Here is a 19,327-nt window from a genome sequence, read left to right as displayed (position 1 = left end):
GTGAGTAAGACTTAAACAGGTCAACATACACAAGGCTGCAGGGCCTGACGGATTACCAGGATGCGTGCTCCGGGCATGTGCTGACCAACTGGCAGGTGTCTTCACTGACATTTTCAACATGTCCCTGATTGAGTCTGTAATACCAACATGTTTCAAGCAGACCACCATAGTCCCTGTGCCCAAGAACACAAAGGCAACCTGCCTAAATGACTACAGATCCATAGCACTCACGTTCGTAGCCATGAAGAGCTTTGAAAGGCTGGTAATTGCTCACATCAACACCATTATCCCAGAAACCCAAGACCCACTCCAATTTGCATACCGCCCAAACAGATCCACAGAGGATGCAATCTCTATTGCACTCCACACTGCCCTTTCCCACCAGGACAAAAGGAACACTTATGTGAGAATGCTATTCATTGACTACAGCTCAGCATTCAACACATAGTACCCTCAAAGCTCATCACTAAGCTAAGGATAATGGGACTAAACACCTCCCTCTGCAACTGGATCCTGGACTTCCTGACGGGCCGCCCCAGGTGGTGAGGGTAGGTAGCAACACATCTGCCACGCTGATCCTCAACACTGGAGCTCCCCAGGGGTATGTGCTCAGCCCCCTCCTGTACTTCCTGTTCACTCATGACTGCATGGCCAGGCACTAATCCAATGACAAAGCCTATTTCCCCTCAGGAAACTAAAAAGATTTGACATGGGTCCTGAGATCCTCAAAAGGTTTTACAGCTGCAACATCGAGAGCATCCTGACTGGTTGCATCACTGCCTGGTAGGGCAGTTAATTGGCCTCTGACAGAAAAGGCACTACAGAGGGTAGTGCGTTCGGCCCAGTACATCACTGGGGCTAAGCTGCCTGCCATCCAGGACCTCTACACCAGGCGGTGTAAGAGGAAGGCCCTAAAAATTGTCAAAGACCCCACCCACCCCAGTCATAGACTGTTCTCTCTACTACCGCATGGAAAGCAGTACCGGAGTGCCAAGTCTAGAACAAAAGGCTTCTCAACAGTTTTTACCCCCAAGCCATAAGACTCCTGAACAGGTAATCAAATGGCTACCCTGACTATTTGCATTGTGTGACCCCCCCCCAAACCCTCTTTTTACGCTGCTGTTACTCTCTATTTATCATATATGCATAGTCACTTTAACCATACATTCATGTACATATGTACATACTACCTCAATTGGGCCGACCAATTTGTATCCCTCGACACAGGTCCGTCCTGGCCGCCCTAGGCAAGACAAAAATATTGCTGCCCTCCAAAAATTTGAATACTCCCAGTAAGCAAAATTATGTTTAAAATACGTATTTTTTGAAGATAGGTTAATTTTAGGTATTCAACGCATTTTCTGAATGTTTAAAATACATTTTCCGGATGTTGAAAATACGTATTTTCTGGACGTTGAAAAATATATATTTTTCAGACGTTGAAATCGAGTTAATTTTCAGATTCGAATGAAAGTAGAAAATACGTAATTTACGATGAGACATCCTACAGGATGGAGGTGAGAACCCTGGCGGAGTGGTGCCAGGAAAATAACCTCTCCCTCACCATCAACAAAACGAAGGAGCTAATCGTGGACTACAGGAGACAGCAGAGAGAGCACGCCCCCACCCACATCGACGGGCCACAGTGGAGAGGGGCAAAAACATCAGGTTCCTCTGTGTGCAAATCACAGAGGACCTGAAATGGTCCCTCCACAGTGAAGGTGTGGTGAAGAAGGTGCAACAGCGCCTCTTCATCCTCAGGAGGCTGAAGAAATTCGCCTTGGCCCCTAAGACCCTTCCAAACCTCACCAGATGCACCATCGAGAGCATTCTGTTGGGCTGTACAGAACCTGCACTGCCCACAACTGCAGGGCTCTCCAGAGGGGGGTGCGGTCAGCCCAATGCATCACTGGGACATTTACAGCCCTCGAGGACATTTACAGCACCTGGTGTCACAGGAAGGCCAAGAAGATCATCAAGGACCTCAGCCACCCAAACCACGGCCTGTTCACCCTGCTACCATCTACAGTTGAAGTTGGAATTTTACATACACTTAGGTTGGAGTCATTAAAACTCATTTTTCAACACCTCCACAAATTCTTGTTAACCAACTATAGTTTTGGCAAGTTGGTTAGGACATCTACTTTGTTCATGGAACAAGTCATTTTTCCAACAATTGTTTACGGACAGATTATTTCACTTATAATTCACTGTATCACAATTCCAGTGGATTAGAAGTTTACATACACTAAGTTGACTGTGCCTTTAAACAGCTTGGAAAATTCCAGAAAATTATGTCATGGCTTTAGAAGCTTCTGATTTTCTAATTTACATAATTTGAGTCAATTGGAGGTGTACCTGTGGATGTATTTCAAGGCCTACCTTCAAACTCAGTGCCTTTTTGCTTGACATCATGGGAAAATCAAAAGAAATCAGCCAAGTCCTCAGAAAATAAATTGTAGACCTCCACAAGTCTGCTTCATCCTTGGGAGCAATTTCCAAACGCCTGAAGGTACCACGTTCATCTGTTCAAACAATAGTACGCAAGTATAAACACCATGGGACCACGCAGCCGTCATACCGCTCAGGAAGGAGACACGTTCTGTCTCCTAGAGATGAATGTACTGTTCATCAGTACAGCTGCATCAAAGGAAATGGAACAGAGGGGACTGTGAGGGGACAAACACACAAACACATACACACGCTGACACACTAACACACACACAATGTTTTAGTTTTTGTTTGTATATCATTGTATTTTACATTTGTGTGACTGTCTCTGTCTACTCCAGGAAGAAAAGCTGCTGCTTCTGCAAAAGCTAATGGGGATCCAAATAAACAAACAAAACCTGGACCGACAGACTGATAAACAGCTTCTATCTTCAGGCCATCAGACTGTTAAAGAGTCATCACTAGCCGGCCTCCACTCGATGGCCTGCACTTTAGAGACTGCTGCCCTATGTACATCTATGAATTGGGGTTTTAAATGGAGTGTTAAAATAAAAATTGAAGAGCATCTCAGAAGAATTCATTGAACACTCGTCACTTGAATAATGTTTACATACTGTTTTTCCCACTTTATATGTATATACTGTATTTTAGTCATGGCTCATACTATATAATGTAGGGCATGGTCTCTACAAGGTGTTGAAAGCATTCCACAGCCCATGTTGACCCCAATACTTCCCACAGTTGTGTCAAGTTGGCTGGATTTCCTATGTGTGGTGGACCCTTGTTGATAGACACGGGAAACTGTTGAGCGTGAAAAACCCAATAGCTTTGCAGTTCTTGACACAAACCTAACTCCATACCCTGTTCAAAGGCACTTCAATCTTTTGTCTTACCTATTCACCCTGTGAATGGCACACACAACATGTATTACTCAGCTGGGATCATAGCTTTCACCTGGACTCACCTGGTCAGTTTATGTCATGGAAAGAGCACGTGTTCTTAATGTTTTGTATACTCTGTATAGTCCAGACTATGTCCAGCAGCTCTCTGTCCCTGTCCCCTGAAGCTCCTACTCTCTGTCCTCCAGCCTGGCCCACAGAGCCCCAGGCTCCCACTCTCCCATCTGATCACTATCTTCTGCTCTGTTCTGGGGACCAGAGGACTCTTACACAATGTGCAGCTGAATTATTAAAGGAACATATGCTGCAGCAGTTACCCAGCCGTGTCACCCTCAGCACAGAGCCAAAGGAACTGCTCACACATGCACGCACATACACACACGAACAAACACAGGCACACACTCTCGCAAACACATACACACTGGCGCACACAAACACATTCAAGTAAACACAGACACAAAAATCCATGCAAGCGCAGGCATGCACCTACACACGGACACACGCACACACACAAGTACTGACGTGTGTACACACACACACACACACACACACACACACACACACACACACACACACACACACACACACACACACACACACACACACACACACACACACACACACACACACACACACATCTCATACCCTCTACAGAGAATCACAGAAACTGCAGACACAGCATAGAGATCACCGACATCATACTGATTTAAACACAACCCCCACTGACAAAACAATATAGACAAAGACACACTGTATACACACATTTCATATAGTGCACAAAAGAAAACACACAACCACTCACTCAAACGAACACACACATACCTTCCTGGGGCACACTGGCGTTCCTGGCATTATCTTGTTCCTCTGCGGTCTCATTGGACACGGAAGTGCCACTCTTGGTCCTCCGCAGGACACTGAAAGCACGGTTCAACCGCCTGAAGGAGCGGCTCCTGACCGAGGTGCGGTCATAGTTTCGGACTGAGGGGAGAGAGAGACAGGGGCACACTTTATAGATCAGCTCTGTTCTGACTGAACATGTCTGGACAAGTTTCTGAGACCACTTCTCCACAGCCAATCAGATGCCGGAGATCTCTCGTTCTCTCTGCCTCTACAAAACCCCTACAGCAGCTTGAACACATTTGTTTTAGGGATTCCAATCAATACCATCAGCAATTCCCCAAAACACTCATTATTACAAGAAAGAATAGAAATGCACACTTGAGGGAGGAGGCCTAGAAACTCAGCAGGGGTGATGGGCTTTGTAAACTGCAGCAGTCATGTTTATGTAATCTTTCAGCTAAAACTAGGTGCAGTTTAAATACACCAGTGAGACCCTATTCTGGCAGGGAGTGTGCATCCCTGGCTCTACCAGAACAGAGCAGGCTGCAGTGGAGTGTGAGCCCCAGCCTGGCTGCCCTGAGAGCGGAGCAGTGGGCCTCTGCAGCGCCCCTCCCTCCCTCTGCGGGCCTGGGGAGATGCGAGGCCTCCTGACAGCCACATTATTCTTTAAACGCACCCGGCGCTTCTGGAGCTGACAGCTTGTTCAGCAGCAGTGGCTCTGCATGGTGGTGGGTACTCCGCTCCGCTCCGCAGCCCTGGCCAAAGTGCTGGTGCAACGTCATTTGATGCCCCCCCACCAGTGGCGCGCTCACGTTGAGAGGGGGGATGTGAGTGAGAGTGACACGCGTGAGTGGCTCCAGGGTTCACAGGTGGGATGAGTGGAGGGTGAGGGGCTAACTCGTCATTCAGCATTAATGGACCTGGGCTATTTTTAACCCTCATTCCTCCCACTCTCACTCCCTCTCTTTACATTCTACCTCCCTGCCTTTCTCTCTCTCGCTCTCTTTCTCTACCCCTCCAGCCCAGGACAGAGATTTTATAGATCGGTGAAAAATCGATGCTATAAAAGCTAATTGAAGAACAGGATTTCCATCAAAGATCATTAAGTAGTACAGATACTGTATTTAAGTGTGCATGGCTTATGGGATGTTCACTACAGCTCAAAAGTTTGGGGTCACTTAGAAATGTCCTTGTTTTTGAAAGAAAAGCTAATTTTTTTGTCCATTAAAATAACATCAAATTGATCCGAAATACAGTGTAGACATTGTTAATGTTGTAAATGACTAGTGTAGCTGGATATGGCAGATTTTTTTATGGAATATCTACATAGGCGTACAGAGGCCCATTATCAGCAACCATCACTTCTGTGTTCCAATGGCACGTTGTTTTAGCTAATCTAAGTTTATCATTTTAAAAGGATAATTGATCATTAGAAAACCCTTTTGCAATTATGTTATCACAGCTGAAAAATGTTGTTCTGATTAAAGAAGCAATAAAACTGTCCTTCTTTAGACTAGTTGAGTATCTGGAGCATCAGCATTTGTGGGTTCGATTACAGGCTCAAAATTGCCAGCTTCATTAAATAGTACCCGCAAACACCAGTCTCAATATCAAAAGTGAAGAGGCGACTCCGGGAGGCTGGCCTTCTAGGCAGAGTTCCTCGGTCCAGTATCTGTGCTCTTTTGCCCATCTTAATCTTTTATTTTATTGGCCAGTCTGAGATATGGCTTTTTCTTTGCAACTCTGCCCAGAAGGCCAGCATCCCGGAGTCGCCTCTTCACTGTTGACATTGAGACTGGTATTTTGCGGGTACTATTTAATGAAGCTGCCAGTTGAGGACTTGTTTCTCAAACTAGACACTAATGTACTTGTCTTCTTGCTCAGTTGTGCACCGGGGCCTCCCACTCCTCTTTCTATTCTGGTTTGAGACAGTTTGCACTGTTCGGTGAATGGAGTAGTACACAGGGTTGTACGAGATCTTCGGTTTCTTGGCAATTTCTCGCATGGAATAGCCTTCCTTTCTCAAAAGCAAGAATAGACTGACGAGTTTCAGATGAAAGTTCTTTGTTTCTGGCCATTTTGAGTCTGTAATCGAACTCACAAATGTTGATGCTCCAGACACTCAACTAGTCTAAAGAAGGCAAGTTTTATTGCTTCTTTAATCAGCACAACAGTTTTCAGCTGTGCTAACATAATTACAAAAGGGTTTTCTAATGATCAATTAGCCTTTTAAAATGATAAACTTGGATTAGCTAACACAACGTGCCATTGGAACACAGGAGTGATGCTTGCTGATAAAGGGCCTCTGTACGCCTATGTAGATATTCCATAAACACCTGCCGTTTCCAGCTACAATATGATGTTATTTTAATGGGCAAAAAATGTGCTTTCTTTTAAAAACAAGGACATTTCTAAGTGACCCCAAACTTTTGAACGGTAGTGTATATCTGGTGTGTGGGTATGACGGGGTAAAATACATGTTTGAATAGTGTTTACTGGTGGTATCTATGTAAGTGAGGGGACTATAAAACTGTGACTAGAAAGCCTCCGCTGGCTCCCTGCTTTCTATTGATTTTCAATCAGTCACAGTGACAAACAGTGCGATGCGCGCGCACACACACACACACACACACACACACACACACACACACACACACACACACACACACACAGTGCTTTATAGATCAGAGAAAGGTTACTTGGTGCAGCACTACCCATAACCGTACGCACACACACACACTCACTCTTCTTGGAACTGCTGCGGGCTGCCAGGCTTGTGGTGCTTCCTGATTGGCTGTTGTCCTCCATGCTGGGGTCGAAGGCAGGGTTGACGAGGCCGGGCTCGTCTGATAGGAGGGCGACCGCAGAGGAGGTGGGGCCATCGCCGGGCAGGGTGGCCACAGTGAGTTCTGACGTGCTGTCAGTGCAGTCCCCCTCCTGGGAACGCCGCTTCCTGTCGGCAGACAGGCCATAGTGAGACGCCCCTTTACACCTTCAAATACACACACAGGGAGACAAGGACAGCCTGTCAGAAACACACACCATAGACCCAGCTGGGAGAGGTCACGCATCAACAACAACAGCAACCCACCAAGAAAACCTGAAAAGAGGTTAAAATGGGATACTGCAACAGAGACGTTGTATAATGTACCCTGTGATGGATGGAACTATTATTACGCTCTCAGTGACTCATCACCAATTACAGGATGTGTCATGAATATATGATGCAGTGAACACACGACAGCCATTGAATCACGGAACAGAATAGACTATCAGTCAACAGTCCTGAATCCTCTTGAATCGTCAGTGGCTCAGTAGTGACAACATAGTCCAGTCCAGGTAGAGAGGATATGGACAGGGATTAAACCAGAGAGATTAAGGTTAAAGGTCACCACCATCTCAGGAGCAGTGGTTAATATGATGTGACCTCTGACCCATCACCCCCTGGATGCATCCATCTCCTCACCTCTACTTCCTGATCCAAGCTGCCCAGAGGGGACATCTATTTGACCTCATGACTGATGTCATCATCTTGACAGGTGATTCCTCCTCAAGCAACATCACACACCCAATACACAACCTGCTAGTGTATAATAGTATATTTTCTTACATAGACAACTGATCATTGTATTTGCATTTGTATTTTTTATGGTTGTTCTTCTGAAATAAAAACTGGATTGATACTGTAATTTTGTCATTCTTGTCCTGTCACCCTTTCTGTCTTATTTGATCAGTCAGTGTATAATTAAGCAATAAGGACCAAGGGGGTGTGGTATATGGCCAATATACCACGGCTAAGGGCTATTCTTAGCCAGGATGCAACGAGGAGTTGTCACGACTCCCACCGAAGGTGGCTCCCCCTCCTGCTTGGGTGGCGCTCGGCAGTCGTCGTCACCGGCCTACTAGCTGCCACTGATTCCCTTTTGTTTTCCCCCTTTCCGTTATTGTTTGCACCTGTTCTGTGTTGGGGTGATTAGCGGGGCTATATTAGCCAGTAGACCCGCCTGCTCTTTGTGCGGGATTGTTTCTCATTTGTATTGCTTGGTTACACGCTGTTGGTGTTTTGCGCTAGTGCGTGTTTTTGCGCCGACTGTGTTTGTCCCCTGTGGTTGGGGCACTTTGTTTTGTGTGCGTTCCTATTGCTATTTGGGGTGGCTTGTGTTTTCGCCGTTCGGCTCATTAAAAGCCATTACCCGATATCGCTGCTTCCTACGTCTGATTCCTCTCCCACAACGCTCAAGCCTTACAGGAGTGCCTGGATGTAGCCCTTCGCCGTGTTATATTGGCCATATACCACAGCCTTATTGCTATTATAAACTGGTTACTTAGAAGAGTAAAAATATATGTTTTGTCATACCCGTGGTATATGGTCTGATATAGCTTTCAGCGAATCAGCATTCAGGGCTCGAACCACCCAGTTTATGTATTGTGCTGCTGTTTGAGTCACTGTGGATAAGATCGGCTGACAGATGATTGAATACAAATGTGAACAAATCAACGTTCCAGTGGTTATAGAGAGCAGGTAACACAGGATACATGAGGAATATAAAACACCACAGAGGTCTCAATGTCATATTCTCCCTCATGAAACTAATCGCATTCTCAAATTCCCAGTATTGTTGACGTCTTTCACGTCCCTACACTCGCTCTGCAACACAAACAGAACACTCGAAAGGCACAAACACCAACGTGCACATACACACGCACAACCCTACAATTGAAATCCTCACAAACTGAGCATGTCGGAGAGTGTGTTTGCAAATAGACAGCAAACAGCTGTCTCTGGGTTTTCCTCTCTTTCCCATAATAAAGGCTTTTGGTTGAAGTGCCAATAACGGAAGCTGAAACAACATTGTCCTGTCTCTGCCTCTCTGTAGAGCTATAAGAACAAACATTCATTAACTGTCTTTTTTATGGGCTGGATCATACCAGACCCAGTTAGAGCTTCTACTAACACACTCAGACATACACAGCAAACCAGTCTGAAGCAGTGTTTTGTCTCAATAGAGGTCTGTCTGACCAGGTCGTGCTCGGTGTCCATACATCACAGACAGAGACATTTCATCCTGAACTGGCCTCTATATCTCACTTCCAGCCATAGGGCTTGACTGGCTCCACCAGTCAGACAGAATTTGGGGAGCAGTCGGTTCAGTTTGGCATGGTTACTGACATTCAAAGAAGAGGGAGACGTTTCAGACAGTGGAGCCAAGCAGAGGACCATTGATCATGATTTGTGGCCCAGTCAGAGCTTGGCTATGCTGGGACACTTGCTATTACTAACTTCCACCTGTGTTCCACAAACCTGTCAGATGGAGGGAGGTGTGTGTGCTTACGTGCATGCTTGCGCGTGTGTTTGTGCATGTATGTGTGTGGCGGTCTCTTTCTATCTACCGGAAACTCACCCTAATTCAGAGCTAACGTATTGAATCCTATCAAGAGTGTCGAGTCAGCAATATACCACTTAAGCAAGGGTGGTTGGAAGTGGTTGGATAGAAGAAGACTATTTCAGTCCACAACGCTGAGCCCTGCTTCAGTGGAGAGGGGCATCATCCTTCCACATGTCACTCGACATCAATTTGTGTAATTAAAGCTGCATGTACATCAGTCATAAAAGACTGCTGTTACACCAGCACGTTACGTGCTTCAAGTGGGGCTAAATTAATTACTTCAGGACATTAGGAACTTTACAACGTGCACAAGCACGCACGCTCACACACACACCGCAGACACTGGAACACACCTTCAGATGGCAAGCCTGCAGTACAATACCTTTGGAGAAGCTGACAGTATGGAATTAAATCCTGAGAAAACATTCCCACATTTTACCCACGGCAGTGGAAAATTGAAAACCTAAGTTAACGGAGCTGTTCCGAGAGTGATTAACAACCCACATGACAAAATACTCTAGTATAAATACTATAGTATTCACAAAAGTTTTTTGGCTGACTACTTTAGTATTTACTATAGTGTTTTTGTTTTATTATTTTTGACATCGAAGTGGAGGCTTTCTCCTTCAGGAAACCTACTGGAGAAATACTAGAAGAGCACATTTTTGAAAACCTGTAGATAGGTAGGTAGTGTCATGACTTGACTTTAACATTCATCTGAAGACTGTTATTTTTTCAATTTACTAACTATGTTTCATTGTTACCCGATTAAATTAATCATGTAACAATTAACTCATTAGGATCTGGGGCACCACGAGAGCGGTTCTTTAAAGAGTTACCATCTCCCGAATTAAACCCTAAAAGGTCTTTACCTATTACATATATAAACTATCAACGGCGGCAGGTAGCCTAGTGGTTAGAGCGTTGGGCCAGTAACCGAAAGGTTGCTGGATTGAATCCCTGAGCTGACAAGATAAAAATCTGTCGTTTTACACCTGAACAAAGCAGTTAACCCACTGTTCCCCGGTAGACCGTCATTGTAAATAAGAATTTGTTCTTAACTGACTAAATAAATGTTCAAATAAAAGCTTATATAATTCTGAACAGTCGTAACCTCCTTGCATCTGCGAAACCCGAGCCTTACTTATGATTCAGTACTACACAAATTGGTTTAATTATTTATTTACTTGCTAGTTAAATGGGAACACAGAATAAACACGCACACTCTGTACCGGTTATTGACTGGAGACATAATACGCTGAAAACAGGTCCCTTGCGGAATGACAACAACATGGATGCTTGTTATAGAAGAGATGGAGAGAAAGGGACAGAGACACTTAACAATGCCACTTTCAGAAACTACTCTCACATACAATAACCATATACTTTGCACACAAACCTCCGCCCGCTTTGAGCAAGAAATCATGAAGGGTATGAAAGAAGCTGTCTGTACCATCAGTCTGTATATCCAAATATGATCAAAGTAATAAGTTCCCACAAGGTGTGTGACCAGTGCATCCCAGGTGGTTTGAAGAATGCATTATCTATGCGAGTGGAAGCTCATGGTACAATATGGTTTATCTCTCAGAGACGACACCCTAGTCATTGTCTCGTGTGTGCCTTGTTAAGGGCTTTGATACCCTTAATTCAAATCCCCTTCCTTCTGGGGATCAGAGGCACAGGGCTGCTTTAGCCACTTAGGCATATCTCCACTGCTGCTTAGAACATTAAAGGCTGTCTGGAGGAATTAAGGCCACAATCTCTCCAGTCTGAGGCCAGAGCAGGGAACCCAGACAACAGTCTCCAAGTCGCAGAGGGACAGGGTGGTCCTGAAGCTGGGGACCCTAGAGAGAGGAACCAATGAGCGAAGACAAACAAATGTTGGATCATTTTCTTCCGAATGAACTACTCTTTTTCTTTGTCTGCCTTCCTATCTAATACACAAACAAAACCTCCTCCTTTAGTGTTGTGTAAATTGTGTTTTTCTGCCCCCCCCCTCTTCCCTCCCTTGTGTGTGTCAGTGTGTGATTTGTGTTGCGGGGGATCATGGCTCAGCTTAGTGCTGGCTCATTAGAGCTAGCTGCCTGCCTCAGCAGCAGTACACCATGCCTAGTTCTCCACAGTCACAGACAGACACAGAGAGACGCTTCAGTAATCACATCATCTCCATTAACCCTGTGATCTGGATAGAGATAGCTAAGAAACACCTTCTCTGGCACAATAATAATTACCCAGCATTCCGTGGGAGGGGCGGCGGAGGAGAGAGGGGAGGATGCGCCCTGGCTGGCTGTGACAAAAACAGTCTTCTTCTTGTGATGCGAAATAAACACCAGCTCACAACTCATCAAAGCCTGTGAGATTCTCCAATCCTCTTTAGGGGTGAGTGGATTATCCTCCCTAACCCAAATACGCTACGCTCTCCCTCTCTCGACTGACTGCAGCAGACAATAATATTATCAGCACAGAATACACAGATAGCACAAATAACCACAGATCATTATCAAAATATGAGCTAGATCAGTCAGTCTGGTGCGGACACAGGGTTCCTTGTATTTGTGTGTGTGGATGTTTGTGTATGTGTTTGTGTATATGTTTGTGCATGTGTGTGTATAGTGTGTGTGTGTATATGTGTGCATGCATGTGAATGGCCTTGACTACCCAGAGTGTCTGTCAGGGATGGTCCAGTGTTGTGACCTGAACCCTGATGGACGTATCCATTCTGAAGTTGGTGTATAGCAGGGGTGGGCAAGTCCAGTCCTCGAGGGCTGGAGTTGCCCACTCACACTTTTTCTCCATCCCTAGCAAACACAGCTGATTAATCGAATTTCATTCTGAACTGGAGATCATGACTAGGTGATTATTGGAGTCAGGTGTGTTAGCTGGGGCTGGGGAAAAACTGTGACACCAATCAGGCCCTCGAGGACTGGAATTGCCCGCCCCTGGTGTATAGCATCCTGTCTGTGGTGTGTGATGGCTACCGAGAGTCATGAACCAACCCAGTCCCCGGCCAGGCCCTTCCCCCCTACTGACGGTAGAGAAGCCAGCAGTGTTAATCCGGACTGTTGGAGTACTGCAATCCTTTCTCAGCTCACTCCATGACAGCTCAGTTCTTAAGACGTATTGGGAAATATAGCTTCTGACATAACAGGCTGAGAGAAAAGGAAAATATGATTCTGTTCTGCTTCAGGCCTGGAGGAAGAAGCTTTTCTTTGGTACTGTGAAAGACGGGACATATGTATGTGAAAGAGAGCGTCGTTTGGGACAGAAAATACCTCCCAACAGTAGGCCTATATTGGGAATACAAATGACAGTAAAGCATTCTGGGAAGTATGATATCCCATCATTCCTGAGCGTTTTTAATCACCCCATCGTCTAAACCGAGGAGCATCATCTTCCTTATCTCTATCTGTGCTTTGTCACAAGATCAAACTGAAGCTCCTTGCTTTGGCGAAAAAGCCCCGGGATTAAGAAACTCTAAATCTCACTAATCTTACAAAAAGAGGAGGAGAAAAAACCTTCTTCTTCTCCTTCTCGCTCTCTGTCTAAAAAAAAGTATCCCTCTGAGCTCCTCTTGATGTCTGCTCCAAAAGTAAAACTCTTGACAGCTAACTGTCTGCCTGTCAGACAGAGCTTTTGGCTAAGACACGTCACAGAGGAACATTCACAACCCACTGGGTACAGACGTCATTTCAATGTCTAGTTTTGATTTAATTTTGGATAAGTTGTCAACTAACGCGAATTCAAAGTGAAATCAACAAAACATTTCACCATGTCAATGGATTTAGGTTAAAAGTTGGGTGAAAAAATACTAAATTCCCTTATGTTGCTGACTTTTTCAAATCCAATCAGTTTTCCACATTCGTTTTGAAATGGTATGGAAACGATGTAGATTGAACCAATTTTTGCCCAATGGGTTTAAACTGTTTGATGAAATAAAACGCAGCTCTTCCTTTCTTTGCCTCAGCCTCTCCTCTCCACATGCACACATACGCCACAGGAGGTTGGTGGCACCTTAATTGGGGAGGACGGCTCGTGGTAATGGCTGGAGTGGAATTAGTGGAATGGTATCAAATACATCAAACACATGGTTTACATGGGTTTGATGCCATTCCAAGGGCTCCGTTCCAGCCATTATTATGAGCCGTCCTCCCCTCAGCAGCCTCCACTGATGTACGCACACACACACACACACTTACACACACTCACTCACGGGCTCGCAGTCCACTGAGGCATGACATGGGGAGGGAAATTGTTAATTAATTAAATCCATATTGACAAAGGTCCGGAGAAAAGAGGAGAACATCTGTGTTCACTAGCTCCTTAATTAGATCAATTTATCAATTATAAAACCTTGCTTTATTTTGAGAAGACCATATACGTAGGGAGGGAGGGTGGGTGGGAAGGGGGGAGAGAATGAATGATGAACTGAAAGAACTTGAATTAGTGGGCGTGCTGGTGTGTTGATTGGATTGTGTTGCTTTTGCTCAGAGGAAATCTCAGCTATAGGGTGTGACTCAACAACAAAGCACTTCAGGTCCCGAGACGAACACGTCCGGGGCCCATATCAAAGACACCCCCCACGCACAAAATCCGGCTACTGTACTGGTTTGGCAGGATTGGTTCACCTGTATTTATGATCTAAAAGAAAACCCTCCCAGCCCTGAGTCAATGAGGTCATCTTCCTCCAACTTCCTGAGCTCTGAATCAGGTCTTTTCTCCAATCAATATCAGAGTCCCATCATCAGCCAAAGCCATGACCTGACATGATCAGCCGGGAAGGACGTTGATGCAGCAGTCATTGCATGAGTGTCGCGTTTCAACCAATCGAGAGTCCGTTCTCTCTGTCCTCTGTACTCCTCTCTCCCTCGTCTCCTATTCCTTCATCCTGTTCTCAATTTTGTACTCTCTCCCTCCATCCTTTATGCTCTATCCTACTCTCTCTCTCTCCACCTCTGTAACTCTGTCTCTCTCTCTCTCTCTCTGCCAGATTGATTCTCTCCTCCTCGGTTTGGGAGCGTAGCTGGCTCTGAGATCGCTACAATCACGGCAGTTCCACTACATAAAAAGACTGCTGAAGAAGCCTATCTCAATAGTGCAATGTGCACACCAAACGTTGTATTTCATGCAAATTCCAGCAATCGTCAGTGCTTCAGTCAGTGTAAGCATATAAGGCAAAAACCATGGCAGCTAAGAATGACTGCAGTGGGAATTGTGCATGTATCATTCTTTCCAGCACCTATGTCTGTGTTAATTGATGTGTTGGAAAAAAAACACAATTAGCTATAAGGGGAGGTATGTGGAGGTTGTGGCGGTTGTGATACGTGTGTGTATGTGTGAGCACTTCGCATGCGTGTTTGAACGTGAGCGTAAGAACCTTCAACGTTAAAAGTCATGGACAGCCTAAGGCTCCAGATGACTTGTAGGTGAATTATAGATCTGTTCTATTCACTGTGACATTAGAGGCCTGTCTGTGTGGGTGTATAGTTATTTGTACGGGAGTTATGCAGTATGTATGTGCTAGTCCAGTATATATGAATAATATATTGTAATCTCCTATTAACTTAAATGTATGTTGTGTTTTGTTTGTGGTTGGCCTACTTTTCCCTCACATGCTACTAATACAGTGCCAGAGTAGCCGTGCATGCAAAACATTTCACATATCTGGCATTTTGTCAGTATGTGCAGTACTGTGTTTCCGTGTGTGTGTGTACATTATTATCCTGGGTATACAACAACACTCCTATATAACCCTCTGTTAAGTGCATCCCATGGGTCCTGTGTGCTCTTTCTGCTGGTATCCCATAGTGCTCTATGCGCCTCTCCTCTCCTCTCTATGGTCTCATTTCTCACATGGTCTGAGAGTGGGCGGGGGGGGGGGGGGGCGTATTGCTGTCGGACCCATACCTACACCAGCCTGTCCAGACGAGGCAACTATCCCTGCGGCGCCATACCGTAGTTACACTGGGCACTGGTCCCTAGTCCCTGGTGGTATCCCTGTTTGTTTCCCGGTCCACACAACGTGCTGCAACAAGCTCTCACAGTCTCATCCATGTTTTCACAAAACACATTTCGAAGTTGTTCCAAACGTCAAATTTTGAAGTGTTTAAGATTAAGTTTAGGCATTAACGCCATTTTTTTAAGGTTAGGGTTAAGTTTAGGCATTAACTCCGAATGGTCAAGGTAAATAATACAATTTGGGATAGGCTTTAAACAAAAATCGCAAAAACGACTTTCTATTGCTGGATTTGAACATGCAACCTTTGACACCAAATGCTTACACCAATCTCCCCTTCCACAACACCCTCACAAAACCAAAACCTACCTGAAGGTAACAGCGCTCACTGTTACCCCTAGTGGCCGGTTTCCATGTCATCTCCCGACGTCCTCAGGCATGGATGGATGTTGAATACTGACAGGGGTAGGTCAGGTCAGGGGTGACCTGGCTGTACGTATCACGGTGGTGCTTTGTGACGTGACAACAGCTCAGCTAGGGGCGTGGCAAGAGGCAGCCGGGGCATCAAATCACTGACATGACAGATTAGACTAGCTTCTGCTTTCCTCTCCTCTGCTCTTCTCTCTGCTCTCTTTCTGTGTCTCTCTCTGTCCCTGTCTCTGAGATAGCTGCACTTCAGTGTCTCTGGTCTGGCCATTCATATGAAACATCCCATGGTGATAAGAAATTCAGCAGAGGGGATATATCCACCTTGTAGGACAGGATGCAGCTCAACAGACATACTGATACAGGCAGACCAAAGGCACACTGATACAGGCAGACCAAAGGCATACTGATACAGGCAGACCAAAGGCACACTGATACAGGCAGACCAAAGGCATACTGATACAGGCAGACCAAAGGGATACTGATACAGGCAGACCAAAGGCATACTGATACAGGCAGACCAAAGGCACACTGATACAGGCAGACCAAAGGCACACTGATACAGGCAGACCAAAGGCACACTGATACAGGCAGACCAAAGGCACACTGATACAGGCAGACCAAAGGCATACTGATACAGGCAGACCAAAGGCACACTGATACAGGCAGACCAAAGGCACACTGATACAGGCAGACCAAAGGCCTATTCAACAGGATGGTATGAATGCCTTGTTATTCTTCAGTATGTGTCATTATTTTACGATACGGCTAGGCAGTAGAATACTACAGTACTACAGTATAGTATACATGTACAAACAAACACATGTTCTGCAAAATGCATACCCACCCAATGAACACAATATATTGAATAAAACCTCTCCTTGTCCCAGTCTGGAATCCCCACGTTTTAAGATGACCACCATCATTCCTGTTCTCAAGAACTCTAAGGCTTCATGCCACAAAATTGTAATTACTTCGCTGCTATGGCCTATTTATTGCCTTACCTCCTCACGCCATTTGCACACACTGTATATGGACTTTCTTTTTTTTCTATTGTGTTATTGACTGTACCTTGTTTATTCCATGTGTAACTCTGTGTTGTTGTTTGGGTCGCACTGCTTTGCTTTATCTTGGCCAGGTCGCGGTTGTAAATGAGAACTTGTTCTCAACTAGCCAACCTGGTTAAATAAAGGTGAAAAAGAAAATACAAAAAATATGACTGCCTCCCTGTAGCACTCACATCTGTATTCATGAAGTGCTTTGAAAGGCTGGTTATGGCTCACATCAACTCCTTCATCCCAGACACCATAGACCCACTCTAATTTGCATACCGCCACAACAGATCCATAAACAGATCCACTCCACGCTGCCCTCACCCACCAAGATAAGAGGAATACCTATGTGAGAATCCTGTTCAATCACTACAGCTCAGCATTCAGCTCAACACCATTGTCCCCTCCAAGCTTTTCACCAAGCTTAGTACCCTGGGACTGAACACCTCCCTCTGCAACTGGATCCTGTACTCCTTGACAGACAAACCCCAGGAAGTAAGGGTAGGCAGCATCACCTCCGCCACGCTCACCCTTAACACAGGGGCCCCACAGGGGTGTGTGCTTTTTCCCCTCCTGTGCTCCCTGTTCACCCACGACTGCATGGCCACGCACGACTCCAACACCATCATCAAGTTTGCTGATGACACTAAGTTGGTAGGCCTGATCACCGGCGACGATGAGACAGCCTGCAAGGAGGCGGTCCGTGACCTGGCAGTGTGGTGCTGGGACAACAACATCTCCCTCAACGTCAGTAAGACCAAGGAGCTGATTGTGGATTACAGGAAACGGGGGGTGGCGAGCACAGCACAACAGGCTCTCTTCTCCCTCAGGAGGTTGAAAAGTTCTACAGCTGCACCACTGAGAGCACTTTGACTGGCTGCATCACCGTTTGGTATAGCAACAACACCGCCCTCGATCGCATAACGCTACAGAGGATGTTGCAGACAGCCCAGTAAATCACTGGGGCAGAGCTCTCTACCATCCAGGACCTCTATATCAGGCGGTGTGAAAGGAAGGACCGGAAAAGCAATATAGGCTTTAGCCACCCAAGCCATAGACTGTTCGCTCTACTTCCGCACGGCAAGCGGTACCAGTGCAAGTCAGACACCAACAGGCTCCTGAACAGCTTCTATCCCCAAGCCATAAGACTACTAAATATCTAACAGAATGGCTACACGGACTAGTTGAACCTTCTATTTGATTAATATTTTTACACTGTCTCTATGCACACTCACAGGACTCTACACACTCACGCACACTGACACTCCAACATCCACATAACATGCACACACATTTATACTGACTCTACACACATGCATATACACTTACTCACATCAAATCAAATCAAATGTTATTAGTCACATGCGCCAAATACAACAGTGAAATGCTTACTTACAATCCCCTAACCAACAATGCAGCTTACAAAATATGAATAAGAATAAAAAATAAAAGTAAGTAAGCAAGTAATTAAAGAGCAGCAGTAAAATAACAATAGCGAGCCTATATATACAGGGGGTACTGGTACAGAATCAATGTGCAGGGGAACAGGTTAGTCGAGGTAATTGAGGTAATATGTACATGTAGGTAGAGTTATTAAAGTGACTATGCATAGATAATAACAGAGAATAGAAGCTATTTAGAAGCCTCTTGGACCTAGACTTGGTGCTCTGGTACTGCTTGCCGTGCGGTACCAGAGAGAACAGTCTATGACTAGGGTGACTGGAGTCTGTGACAATTTTTAGGGCCTTCCTCTGACACCACCTGGTATAGAGGTCCTGGATGGCAGGAAGCTTGGCCCCAGTGATGTACTGGGCCGTACACACTACCCTCTGTAGTGCCTTGCAGACAGAGGCCGAGCAGTTGCCATACCAGGCGGTGATGCAACCAGTCAGGATGCTCTCAATGATACAGCTGTAGAACCTTTTGGAGTCATGCCTGGCCATGCAGTCATGAGTGAAAAGGGAGTACAGGAGGGGACTGAGCACACACCCCTGAGGGGCCCCTGTGTTGAGGATCAGCGTGGCGGATGTGTTGTTACCTACCATTACCTCCTGGGGGCGGCCCATCAGGAAGTCCAGGATCCAGTTGCAGAGGGAGGTGTTTAGTCCCAGAATCCTTAGCTTATTGAAGAGCTTTGAGGGCACTATGGTGCTGAACGCTGAGCTGTAGTCAATGAATAGCATTCTCACGTAGGTGTTCCTTTTGTCCAGGTGGGAAAGAGCAGTGTGGAGTGCAATAGAGATTGCATCATCTGTGGATCTGTTGTATGCAAATTGGAGTGGGTCTAGGGTTTCTGGGATAATGGTGTTGATGTGAGCC

The 19,327-nt window shown here is 45.6% G+C and overlaps 1 protein-coding gene across 5 annotated transcripts in view; it reads right to left on the bottom strand.

Moving 5' to 3' along the window:
• Positions 1-19,327, bottom strand: part of lnx1 (ligand of numb-protein X 1) — a 69,607-nt gene that overhangs the window by 26,322 nt on the left and 23,958 nt on the right. For all 5 annotated transcript variants that reach the window (XM_029750818.1, XM_029750819.1, XM_029750821.1 and 2 more), the window contains 2 exons: positions 6,935-7,182; positions 4,173-4,328 (listed from right to left, as the gene is read on the bottom strand). In XM_029750818.1, the coding sequence (XP_029606678.1) occupies positions 4,173-4,328; positions 6,935-7,182 (404 nt within the window). The remainder of the gene's footprint in view (positions 1-4,172; positions 4,329-6,934; positions 7,183-19,327) is intronic.

The sequence above is a fragment of the Salmo trutta genome, chromosome 4 (assembly GCF_901001165.1).
Source record: "Salmo trutta chromosome 4, fSalTru1.1, whole genome shotgun sequence".
NCBI classification, from domain to species: domain Eukaryota; kingdom Metazoa; phylum Chordata; class Actinopteri; order Salmoniformes; family Salmonidae; genus Salmo; species Salmo trutta.
This window is presented reverse-complemented; position numbering and strand designations above follow the sequence as displayed.